Genomic DNA, 13,475 nt, shown 5'->3' on the forward strand with positions numbered 1-13,475 from the left:
GCATTCTACATTTCAGTGAAGCAGAGATAGGGGGAAAATAAAACAGAATATGTAAGTAAACAATTCCATGGAAAAGACAGTTGGTTCACAGTGATAAAATCCTGTGAGAAGACAAAACACGATATGACTGACATGTATTGAGGCTTGTAGGGGCAACTTGAGATTTGTAGTTAGAGAGTCCTTTCTGACGTAGTAACATTTGAATTTCCTGCTCGTTACTATTATTCACATCTTACCTTCCTACCCCTGCTCACCCCCAAATTCCAATCTGCCAATCTAGCAATTGTCACCATGACTTGGTAAAAGGTTGGGAGGCAAGAATTGTAGGTGACAGCTATTTGGAAAGAGGGACTGTTAATGCAGGGGTAGGAATGTGCCCATGGCTGCTGACTTAACTGAAACTAGCTAGTCTCTTTCAGTTTTTGAAGTGGGTCCACAAAGCAGAATCTGCTCCTGGCTAGGAGCAAGTACATAGGAGGGTTTTTTTTTTTCAGTTGCAAACATGAGTATCAGGAAAAGCCTTCTGAGCTTATGCTGGAACACAACAATATAAACGACTTGCTAGATTAGGGTCCAACTAGTTTATCAAAGCAGAGTAATTTAGACAACAATCTTTACGGATAGAGGCTCAGAGCAAAGGAATCAGAGGGGTGTGTGTGTGTGTGTGTGCACTTTCACATGAGGGTGAGAGGGAAGGATGCCAAGGAAGAGAAAAGAGTCCAACTAGACATTGTCTAGTTGAAAGATACAACATTTTGCAAGTTATATGCTGTACTTTCTGGCTTCTGTTTTTTTTTAAATCACTGACCTTGAATGTTTGTTAATAAAGTGATGCTAATTTTAATATTTGTAAAAATAAATTATTATCATAATGGTACACAAATCTGTAGGATGAGGAACTTATAAATGACATTAATATCCTATAACAAGATAATGAGTGAGATAAAGGCAGTTTTACATTTTTCAGAGGACAACCGAAGAATGGGACTTTTATTAGAGTAACAAAGAAAAATGAAGCACTGACAACTGTAAATGACAGAAGTCAAATGTAATAATAGTTGAATATCAAAGAAAAAAATGATAGCCTAAAATAAGATATATTTCTGAGGATAGCAATTAAAAATATTTCCTATATAGCATAGACAGGAATTCCCTGAACTAAAGGAGATGGAAGACATGTATGGTTGTTTTAAGTCTGGGTACACTTTATTTTCTTCCTCTAGTCTGTGCGTTGTAAAGGCATACCTGTTGAAAAGGAAACTTTTGTTGGGTTACCCCTCCTGTCTTTTAAAGATGAGGGGGAAAAAGAAGCCTTTGCTGTTATGGATGCAGTTCTCAGAATCTCACTAGAGGGTGGTGTTGGTTCTAAAACCAGAGGTCACTGCTACTCTCTACAGTACATTCATTACTAGGCTGCATTTATGTTTAAAGAAAAGGCAAAGTCAAGCCTTCTCAGTATTCCCTAGTAGTTGATAAATGTCAAATCTGAAACCTCCCAAGTGCCCCTGCCAGTTCTGGCTGGTTGTAGCCCAGAGGAGACAGATAAAGTAGTGAAGAGATTATCGGAGGAGTTGGGTGGTGGATTCTAATTTTGGCTCCTGCACTAACTAGTAGACAAGACTCCCTGGGCCTTTGTCTCAACCGTAAAACAAAAATGATGTCCTAGTTGATCCCTAAATCCCCATATATCTCTAAAATTATGAGATTCAAACCAAATTGTTGGTCTAAAATGCTGAATAATTTCTCATGCTCTTAGCCAGACTAAGGAACAAGTAAAATCTCAAATTATTAAATTATTAATAGGATAAAATGTAATGTTATAAGTGAGGTTTAATATAGATTCTAATATCAAAGGAGTTTAAAATTAAAATGCCAAGTCTTTTGTCTTACCAGGGAGCCTTAGGACCATGGTTTGCATCTGAGCATTCTGTGGATAATTTCAGTGACTTAACTCATCATCCAAAGATCTCTCCCTTCTTGGTTGCTAGCTTACTGGAAATGAGCAAAATATGTTTTTATATAGGATTATATAGAGAAAGGAGGCTGAAACATTGTCAAATAGGAATGTTTTAGGATAGAGACTAAACTCCCCACCTGCATTTATCTGACTTGGATTCTATCTGTGCTTTGTTAAGAGTCAGTCTTCGGAGGGATTTAGTTGGTTCAGTTTCCTTTCACCGTCATCTCTTTCACTGACTCCCCTTCCTGGTTATATTTACTCACATTGCAGAATACCTTAGAATCCTTTCCTGGAACCTGAAGCACATTATGGAACCCCAAGATCCCAGTAAACCCTAGTTTATCTCTGCATGGACTTGACTTCTAAGAATTGGCCTGAGAGCCTGCAATTAACCTGTGACCTGTAACCTTCACCCCGTCACCCCAAACGCTTAGACATTCATACTCAATACCCCCTTTCCTCCAAATTGCTTTGTTTGGCAGAAGAAGGTTTCTTTCTCCCCTCTCCTTCACCCAACCTGGATTTTGTTGCATCTCAGGCTCGTTTCGCAAATCTAAACTTCCTAAAATATACACGGAGCGCCTCCGGGTTTGCACACGCGCGCGCGCGCGTACACCCTGGCTCGAGTACACTAGCCCCGTTGGCCGGCTCCCAGTTGCAGAACACATTCCATTCTTCGCGCTCGGGCACACCCCTCCGCAGTGAGGATTGGTCGGGCCGAGCCCCCTCGGCGAGGCGAGGCTCCTAAGAGGCCCAGACGCCTGCCAATCCCCAAGGGCTGTCAAAACAAGTCTCCCTCCCTGTCACAACAGAGCTGAGTGGAGGCCGCCGCCGCCGCCGCACTTCCTGGGACCGCTGCGCCGCAGTCCGCGGGCAGGTGGCGGTTGCGCCCGGCCGCAGTCGCCCGGCTCTGGCCCCTATCGGGCCGCCGGCGTCCGGGCTTCAGAGGCTGCCTGGCTGGGCGCCCGGTGCCTTTTGTCTGGCGCAGGGCCGGCGTTTGCATCACATTTCGGATACCTCCCTCTCTTTTTCGCCTCTCCTTCTGCCTCCCGCTCACATCGCCTCCCCACTCCCGCCACCGTCCCCCGCCGGACTGCTAGCCTCCTAGACCGAAGCCCGAGGACGTCTCTGCCCGAGCGATGTCCCCTCTCCAGAAAGTTGCCGCCGCCGCCGCCGCCGCCGCCGCCGCCGCCACTACCGCCGCTGGGCGGTGAAACAAAGTCTGGCGGGGCCGCCTCCCGGTGCAGGAGCGCACCCGTGCCTAGCGGCTGGACTCCGCTGCCGGGCGTCCCGCTTTCCCCCGGGGAGCCCTAAACGCTCCAGGCCATGGCCGAGGGCGCGGCCGGCAGGGAGGATCCGGCGCCGCCCGACGCGGCGGGGGGCGAAGACGACCCCCGAGTGGGCCCGGATGCCGCCGGGGACTGCGTGACGGCGGCCTCTGGGGGCCGGATGAGGGACCGTCGCAGCGGGGTCGCACTGCCAGGCGCCGCGGGGACCCCAGCGGACAGCGAGGCGGGCCTCCTGGAGGCAGCACGGGCGACCCCCCGGCGCAGCAGCATCATCAAGGTAAGCAAAGCCGCGCCGCACCGGGAGCGTGGCTGTGGGTGATGGGTGGGTCGGGGACCCGGGCAGGATGTGCGGTGTCCGGAGGCATCCGGGCTCAGCATTGTTTTCTCCCACCTCCTTCAACGCCAAACCTTCCTTCCTTATCCGGAGGTTCCCAGACTCAGCTGTCAGCCACGAGACGCACAAGTGACTTTTTCTCCCCACTGACGGCAGAGGAAAAGTTCCGCTCTGCGTCTTTGCGTTCTGATGGATGCTTTCCCTCATTTTCTCTGCAAGCTTCACTAAACCATTGATGGAGGGAGGAAGGGAGAACTCAGGATAAATGCAGACCCACCGGATGGTTGTGCATTGCTTTCCAATGAAGGGTTAGCTTTTCCCATACAATGAAGAAAATGCACAGCTTACTCTCAAGTGAAAAAAAAAATCCCTCTAGACTTAAATGATCCCGAAATCCCAAGATGTGTGAACTTTCCCGGTAGGGAGGCAGAGTTTTAAGTGGACCCTGCACCACAGTAAAGAGCAATGCAAGAGCCCAGAGTTTTTGCGCTGCAGAAAGCACAACCGGAAAGCAATCAATCCCCCAAGCATTATCACTGGTCCTTGTGGTTACCACCACATCCAGGGAAAACGCTTCCTGACCCGCTAATCACCTCACAGAATTTCTCTCCATCCATTTGGCAAGGAATTTGTAAACCTCTTTCCTCCCCTTTCTCTTTCCATCTTCCTTCCACTTGGGGCTTGTTTCTTCTGTTTGAGATTTCCTCTTTTGGGAGCATGACTTTGGGGTAAGGTTATTTAGGTAAGAACCCTCGCACAGGCTCTGGAAAAGGGCCTCAGTGTAAATGCATGTGAGTAATCAATCAAATGCATGGCAGATTAAAATTGATTTTGGTGGAGCAGTCAGTATAAAACGATATGTATGTATGTATATATATAAGTATATATGTGTGTGTGTACATACACACACACACATCCCTCAATGACAATGAAAGATGGACTTTTACTTACTATTGAATTTATTGGGTTCACTAATATATTCAAAAGCTCTGTTCAGGGTTAAGCTGCGTAACCAGTGCATCATGCATGTTGCAAGCTCCCAGCACCAGCTGAGGTAGACTAACCACAGAATGTGGCTCCAGTAAAGTCTTTTTCCCAACACTGACACATGGAAGTTTAAAATCAGTGGAGAGGTTTCTATAATATATAAAGAAGAGTGGGTGGTAATTACAAATGACTTGTAGTAGTTTCTGTTATTTTGTGGCTTTTTGATTATGTAACAGGAGTGTTCTATTCTGGGTGTGAATTTGGACAAAGGGAAATTACTATTTTGTTTTTAACCCACAGGTCAGAAAGCACACTGTTTTGAAACTTAAAAAACATCACAATTAGGAAACACATACATTTTGGATTCTACTGTATTGATACTACATGGTGTCCTGTGTGTGTAAAACAGGCACTGCAAGAGACTTTAAAATATATGACAATAAAGAGCAAAGGGCTCTATAATGTTGTAAAAAACAAAAGTAATGGAGTATAAGGAATATGCAAATTCTTGCAACTGAGTTTGCCACTTTTGAATTGTACTATGCTGGTTTATATTCTCAGAAGGGTCATTGCTGAGTAATGGTGCCTCTTTTGTTTTGAAGTTTCTTTTTGTGACAAAAAAGGAGGGAGACAACAGAATATTAACTTGATTTTCCCCCTATTTAATAGTAAATGCAATTAACATTTGGTAAATGGCCTTTAAAATTAAAGATATTAGAAAATAAAGTGAATTATTATGTTAGGTTTTTATTGAAAAAGTAGCACATACATATAATTTAAAAAATCAAATGTTGCAAAGGAGTGTGAAGGAAAGACCCTCAGACATTCCACATTCCCACTTATGTAGTCCACCCTCATAGATGTTAACACTTTCTTATGTATGCTTCCAAAATATTCCATGCATGTGTAAGCAGATATATCTATATGTGTCTATGATGAACTATAGCAGCTCCTGATTTCTACAAAAAAATCTGGCTAGAGTTTTATAAGTCTCATAGTTTTAAGCATTTTTGAAGCCTAGAGAGTAGTCTAAGGTCATTGTGAAGAATAAACTAATCTTCAAGGGTAATCTGGTAGGTCTTTGGTGGGCAGCAGTCATTGGGGTCTGTTCCCAGAGGCCTTAACGCCCTTCTAAGGAGAAAAAAAGGCAGGTGGTAAGCTCTGTTCCACTCCTTCTCTGAGATCAAGAACCTTTCTGGTGACATTCTTGAATCTGCTGCCCTGTGGTTTGTTCCCTTTAGCATAGTAAAAATGAGTTTCCAAAAAAAGTTTAGATCATGTAAGAAATACATAGCACATGTTCTATATTGAGAGAAAATGCATTTTTCACAGTTTTGCCAAGAGATTTTTTTTAAAATTTGGCATTGATATGTACACAAAGAAGAAAAGCTTTAGTACATTTTATATTAATCAAAATATTAAATGCTGTTCCAAATAGCTGTAGTGCAGTAATAATTGATATTCATAATGCTGAGCCACTGAAAGGTTGTGAATCATCAAATATTAAATTCTTGTCAGCTCAATTTAAGGTATTGTTTCAGAATAGTGCTATCCTGACAGAAAACAGACTGTCTTGTATATTAATAAAAAGAATGTTTTTAGTAAATTTGCCCTCCATAATTTGTGAAAACATGTGTTTAGTTGAAAAAACAATTTTCTTCTGAGCTGAGGAAAACAATGACAACATTTATCTGTATGCATCTTCAGAAATTCTTTCTACTGCCATTGTGTTTCTTCCCCACATATAACCAATCCTAAGTTTAAAAACGTTCAATGTGAGAATTAAACTAAGTTTTTAAAAAATCTGTCTACTTTTTCCTATGTTTTTCTGTGTGATTGTTTCAACAGCATTGACATTGATAAATGCTGCATGTTTTTTGGTAAGCGCATTGTTATATACCACAATAATGCAATAGAATCCATTTTAATTTCTTCTTGATGACTTGTGGTTTGAAATGACAAGTTGGATACCTGCAGTATTGATAATCTCTAAAAGTTGTTTACTATTCTGCATTTGAATATATTTCTAATTAAGAAATAAGACCATTTATTTATCTGGTATTTGATATCAAACTTATAGCATTTAAAATATTTAACATTTTAGATTATTGCTTATAGCCCTATAATCTGCTGCCCTGTGGTTTGTTCCCTTTAGCATAGTAAAAATGAGTTTCCAAAAAAAGTCTAGATCATATAAGAAATACATAGCAAATGTTCTATATTGAGAGAAAATGCATTTTTCACAGTTTTGCCAAGAGTTTTTTTTTAATTTGGCATTGAAATGTACACAAAGAAGAAAAGCTTTAGTACATTTTATATTAATCAAAATATTAAATGCTGTTCCAAATAGCTGTAGTGCAGTAATAATTGTAATGTTTTGGAAATAGGAAGCAGCATAGCTTATTTACTATATTAGTTGGTGGAAACTGAGCTACATATGTATTTTAAAAATAGCAGTTGATTTTTCTTCCATTGTATGTAACACATTGACGGGTTCTACTTTTTTTCAACTTCCTTTTGTTCTACTTAAGAACAAATTCTCTAGGCAAGGAAGAATAGAAATTGTCACTTGGATCTCATGGACATGGGTGTGGGGGATGAAGATGGGAGTTGGGAATGAGGTGTTGAGACCAGCACTGGAGCAGCTACTTGGGTGTTGTTCATGTCTCATTATTTTATATCATGGCGAGTCTCACTCTCTCATGTCATCTTGGGCTGGTATGGTGGATTTTTGAACTGAAGCCTTAAAGGTGCCCCTTGGGTACCAGTAGACCCCTATCAAGATTATGGCTTTCCTCAGAGAGGCAAGAGGAATGCAGTTCACATTAAGTGCCTACTACTGTGAGTCATATACTAAACTAGGAGCTTTCGTACGTTTGTATCACTTAAACCTCACAGGAAACTCTCTAAAGTATGGAAGGAAGGCACAGAGAGCTACTGTTAAAATGTGGAGTGATGACTGAAAGTCATGTCTGCTTAATTTCAGAGTTTGTGCTCTTGGGCTGGTTCTCAGATGCAAGAAGTCCCACAATCCATCAACACTTCTAGGTTTGAAACAGCCCGAACACGTGAGATAGTGACAGAAGAGTATGCATCTTAGGTCCTATGGTTTGTGGGGTAAATTATCTTTTCTCAGCCTTCTTTCCTTCAGTTCAGAACATTTGGAGGTTGATTATTCTAGAAAGGGATTGCAACCTCTTCTGTCTTTGGCTATTTTGTTAGGCCTGTGCTGTACTTGAAAAGACAGAGCAATCTGGCAGGTGTTCTGCTTGGCATCAATATATGGAGCTTACATCCTATTGTTTTACCCCAGGCCCACTTTCCCCATACCCCTGCAGACAGTGGAGTTTGTGAAGCATTTTATTCTCTTTTAGGCTGATACGCAGGCAGAAAAAATACCTGGGTCATAGGAATATATATAAATCTAGGGGAGTAAGGAAATGGGGGAATCTTCTTTTGGAGCTCTGAAAGTGTGTGTGTGTGTGTTTAAATAGGGACGGTTATGAAGGGAAATTAAATGTGATTAAAAATCAGTTAAAAATTTTAGGCACCCTATGGATTATATAGGCGTTTGTAGATTGACCCAGGAATTAATCAGCATTTATAGATTTTATTCTCTACAAATATGTGTTAAAAGTTCTGAATAACCAACTTATGGATGGATTTTGGAGAAATAACCAGAGATGCTGGCCAGCCTTCACTTTACCGTAAGGGTTGCTGAGAGTGTGCCCTGGGGGCTTCAGCTGCGGCTCTCCTCCCGAGATGTGATTTGGCTGCATGAATGGCATGAACCTCTTAGGTAGATTTGGTTTATGATTCCCACAACTTCAGTTAGAATGTTACTTTCTCTCAAATTGCCATAGTAACCTGGTCACATTTCACCTTAGAAGTGGTTGCTTCTAATTGCAGGGTCTTTCTGATGTGATTTCTTATAGCACCTCTCAAGAAAATGAAGAATAAACTTCAGGTAAAGAGCTTTGTCTTACTTTGATGAAAGGTTTTTGAAGTGTCTGTTGATTAGTGTTTGCTACTATTATCAGAATTCACAAAGTTTGTTTTCCCTTTTGGAAAATATATTAAGGCTAAAAAAAGTGTAAGTTAATTACATAGCCATTGAGGGGTTAAACGTGCATTGTGATTGAGACTGAATAGTGTTTTCCCAACCTTTCCCTTTTTACAATGGAGAAAACAGGTAATTAAATTTTGTACAGTAAAATGTCAATTGAACATTTATTGCCAAATAACACCTCAGGCATAGCAGGGCATTATGAAAAGATATCAGGAGACAGCCGACCTTACCTTGGTGCTACTGAACAAGCAATTCATTAACTGCTTCTAGGCAATGCCACAGCAAACTAATCAGGCAGTGGCCCAGGCAGTAACTCAATGAAGGAATTGCATCAGTCTTCTTTGCGCCCTCACTCAATTCTGTTCAGCTTTAATAACTGTGAATATTAAAAATAACTCCACATTCAGGAGCAATGTCCAAACTGAGATGTGCTTAACACTGTATATTTTAAAAAAACTATCCGACTTTAGATGACTAGACAGAGCTAAGAGGCAGGATCTCAGCAACAGTAAATGAGCCATTGGTTATAAGAAGGAGGGAGAGAATCATTGTGTTGGACTTTACATTGAAATCTAAGGTAATAAATCAATAAACTTTATTATAGTGAAACCTTTCAGTTCTGCAAAATCTTAGTGTTTTAATAATGTAAAAGAGGTTTATTTGTAGTTTTGTTGACTCTTATTCACCTCCCTATCTATCCTAGTTCATCTCTGTATTCTAGTTCCTGTAATAGGAAACAATAGACAGAGTTTATGGTAATTAATGATTATACTAAACTGACAATAACTATTAGGGCCAAATGGCCAACTTCTGTAACAACAACATTCGGTCTTACATATTGGCAAATGTATTGTGTATTTCAGCTAACTTTTAATGGCAACAAAATCATAGTATGACGAAGTATTGGAATAGTCCATTGGATTTAAAATTGGATTTCATTTGTAGTTTTATCTGTAACATCTTTTGTGAATGTAAGAGAGAGATATAACCTAGTTTATTTTCAGCAGTGCCGTTTAAACTCATCTTATTAATAATCAATCTAGCATTACTTTGAGAAAAGTAGGATTGTACATGGTGAGTAGAAAAGAAGCATTGTTTACATTATCATTATCACTTCAGAAAGAAGGCAAGTTAATTTTGAAAATAATAAAATCTATCAAGGCAAAACAACATAAACTATTTTAGTGTGTCTCGTTTCCATATATTTCTTAATTTGTATTTGTAAATTTATGAAAGTGTGTAGCTATTATAGGCAAGGTTATTGTGTTTTTCCTTAACTATACATCTTCATATTCAAAAGTTTAAAATACCTTTGAAAGATAATATCTGCTTTATTAATTCTTATGCTGACCTTTTTCAAGAGCCTTTAATTTTTAACATTTTTACTTCTTTTCTCTTGACTTTTAGGTTCAGGGGGTGTACATGTGTAAGTTTGTTCCTTGGGTAAATTGCATGTTGCTGAGGTTTGGTGTATGAATGATCCTGTGAGCTAGTAAGCATAGTACCCAATAGTTAGTTTTTCAACCCAAGTCCCCTAACCCAACCTTCCCCTTCGAGTAGTCCCCAGTATCTATTGTTCCTCTCTTTGTGTTCATGTGTATTTAGTGTTTAGCTACCACTTACAAGTGAGAACATGTGGTATTTGGTTTTCTATTTCTGCATTAGTTCACTTAGGATAATGGCCTCCAGCTGCATCCATGTTGCTGCAAAGCACATGATTTTGTTCCTTCTTATGGCTGTGTAGTATTCCATAGTGTATGCTTCCCACATTTTCTTTGTCCAGTCCACCATTGGTGAGATGATTCCATGTTTTTGCTATTGTGAAGAGTGCTGTGATGAACATACAAGTGCATGTGTCTTTTTGGTAGAGCGCTGTTGGATATATACCCAGTTATGGGATTGGTTAGTCAAATGGTAGTTCTGTCTTAGTCTCTTTGATGAATCTCCACACTGCTTTCCACAGTGACTGAACTAATTTACATTACCACCAGCAGTGTATAAGTGTTCCATTTTCTCCACAACTTCACCAACATTTGTTGTTTTTTGACTTCTTAATAATAGCCATTCTGGTGTGAGTTAGTATCTCATTGTGATTTTGATTTACATTTTTCTAATGATTAGTAATGATGAGCATTTTAAAATATATTTGTTGGCTGCATGCATGTCTTTCAAAAGCCTTTTAAAAGATGCTAAGTATGTACTAAACACAGACTAAGCCCAGGCAATATGTATAAGCAGGCAAACTTGTATTATTTACACGGTACAATATCACGGTTAGAAATGGTGGGATTGTGATGCTACTGAGTATTTAGAAATCAGAGATACTCAAATTCAGAACACCTGCTCTGTGAGACATTCTCCGATGTGAGGGAGATGGATGCACAAATAAGGCAAAAAGAGACAAAAGAACACTTTAGTGTTATCTGGGACCAAAATTACAATGTAGAACCCTAGAAAGCTAGACCTGACCATGTTGTAGGCACTTTTCCCTAAGGCCCAAACGACTTCAAACAAAAGCAAGCCAAATAACCTGTATACTTAAAGCCCACACCCCACCTCCCAGATCTGACAGCCAATGATGAGGGTGGGCACACCTTCTAGGGTGTAATCAGGGGCACACCCATTAGGGCTAGACAATAAGGAGTCAGAGACATGGTCAGCAGGGGGAGAGTATGTTTCCCCTCTAAGCCTCCCTTGGCTCAGGCTGGGTTAAGGCCTGGTTCAGGAAAAGGGTAATGGCATCAGAAGAGTGATGGCCCTGCTCCCCTACAGGTCAGCCCTGATTGTTGGGTTGGGGAGGAGAGAGAGAAGACCATGCTATGTGCACTCTGACCTCTCTCTCCTTTGAGAGCTTCCTCCCCATATAACATACCCCATCAATGTCCTTGAACTTGCAGTTTCTTAATCATTGATGGTGACTAATGTTTGGAAGTGGGAGTGGGGATGGAGGTGAAGGAGTTGGAGCCTCATGCTCCCCCTAGAGGCGTATATAAAAGATGCAAAGTCATCTTCAGCATTTAGTAAACTCCAGCTTTGAAATATTTTGGAAGTATTGATTTCATATCATAATTAAATATTATATATTTAGAAATGTTATTAATAGTAAGTAGCTTTATTTTTATGTTTAATCTAATATATAAAACACCTAGTAACATCTTGAATTGGTTTTCCTACTGAGCAATTTTCTTTATAATAATAGCAAATACTAATATAATTTGTATGATGAGTCTAGCATTGTTTTGAGCATTAACGTGTGTCAAATAATTTAATTCTCACAATAACCATATGATATGCATATTATTATTATCTCGATTTTTACAGATGGAGAGATGTTAAGTGACTTGCCTAAGGTCACATAGCTAATAAATGCAGAGCCAAGAAGTAGGTCCAAATAATCTAGCTCCAGAGGTTGCTTTTAATCTTTATGCTATATGTTCTTATCCTCTAAAACAGTATTGATTTAAAGCTTAGCTGGTGTGGATAAAATAGCAGATTTTTTATTGTTATCTTAAACACTAAGTTCAGCTGACAAATCAAAAACCAATTTTTAAAACAGTTTTGGGAAACTCAAGGATTACTTGAATATACATTTTTTCTCAGTTTCACAGCCTTCCTTTCACATAAAATACCTATGACTTTACTTTAATATTGCATTCCATTTTCCCTTGAGAGGAGTGGGGCTCCTAGTAGTACAAGCAACTTCACATTATCACACTTTGCTTTGTTGTACTTTGCAGATATTGCATTTTTTTAAACAAATAGAAGATTTGTGGCAACCCTGTGTTGAGCAAGTCTACTGGTGGCATTTTGTGTCTCATTTTGGCATCGTGTGCTCACTTTGTGTCTCTGTGTCACATTTTGGTAATTCTTACAAGATTTTTAACTTTCTCATTGTTATTATATCTATTATGGTGATCTGTGATCAGTAATCTTTGATGTTACTATTGTAATTGTTTTGGAGTGCCATGAACTATGCCCATATAATACAGCGAACTTAATTGATAAATGTGTGTGTTCTGACTGCTCCACTGACCTGCCGTTGTCAGTGTCTTTCCCTCTCCTTGGGCCTCCTACTCTTTGAGATACAACAATATTGAAATTAGTTCAGTTAATAACCCTATAATGGCCTCTAAATGTTCAAGTGAAAGAAAAAGTTTCACATCTCTCACTTTAAATCAGAAGCTAGAAATGATTAAGCTTAGTAAGGAAGGCATGTCTAAAGCTGAGATAGGCTGAAAGGTAGGCCTTTTTTGTCAGTTAGCCAAGTTGTGAATGTAAGGAAAAGTGCTTGAAGGAAATTAAAAGTGCTACTCCAGGAAGCATATGAATGATAAGAAAGCAAAAACAGCCTTATTGCTGATATGAAGAAAGTTTTAGTGATCTGGATGGAAGATCAAACCAGCCATAACATTTCCTTAAGCCAAAGTCTAATTCAGAGCAAGATCCTAACTCTCTTCAATTCTGTGAAGGCTGATAGAGGTGAGGAAGCTGTGGAAGAAAAGTTGGAAGCTAGCAGAGGTTGGTTTATGAGGTTTAAGGACGGAAGCTATCTCTATAATGTAAAATTGCAAGGTGAAGCAGCAAGTGCTGATGTAGAAGCTACAGCAAGTTCTCCAGGAAATCTAGCAGAGATTATCGATGAAGCCGGCTATACTAAAAAACCTCAAATTAGAAGAAGGTGTCATCTAGGACTTTTATAGCTACAGCAGTGAAATCAATGCCTGGCTTCAAATCTTCAAAGGACAGGCTAACTCTCTTGCCTGGGGTAATGCATCTGGTAACTTTAAGTGGAAGCCAATGCTCAATTACCATTCTGAAAATCCTAGGGTCTTTATG

At 40.0% G+C, this 13,475-nt stretch overlaps 1 protein-coding gene across 5 annotated transcripts in view; it reads left to right on the top strand.

The window, feature by feature from the left end:
• Positions 1 to 496: 496 nt before the first annotated feature.
• The window catches only part of PLCL1 (phospholipase C like 1 (inactive)), a 348,610-nt gene continuing 335,631 nt past the window's right edge, over positions 497 to 13,475 (top strand). For 2 of the 5 annotated variants that reach the window (XM_003825319.4, XM_034954745.3), the window contains exon 1: positions 497 to 3,526. In XM_003825319.4, coding sequence (XP_003825367.2) covers positions 3,287 to 3,526 — 240 coding nt within the window. In that variant the 5' untranslated portion in view covers positions 497 to 3,286. Of the gene's footprint in view, positions 3,527 to 4,120; positions 8,538 to 13,475 lie in introns of those variants that run through there. The other 3 variants (XM_034954746.3, XM_034954743.3, XM_034954742.3) reach the window with 3 other exon arrangements.

This window comes from Pan paniscus, chromosome 13 (genome assembly GCF_029289425.2).
Source record: "Pan paniscus chromosome 13, NHGRI_mPanPan1-v2.0_pri, whole genome shotgun sequence".
Taxonomy (NCBI): domain Eukaryota; kingdom Metazoa; phylum Chordata; class Mammalia; order Primates; family Hominidae; genus Pan; species Pan paniscus.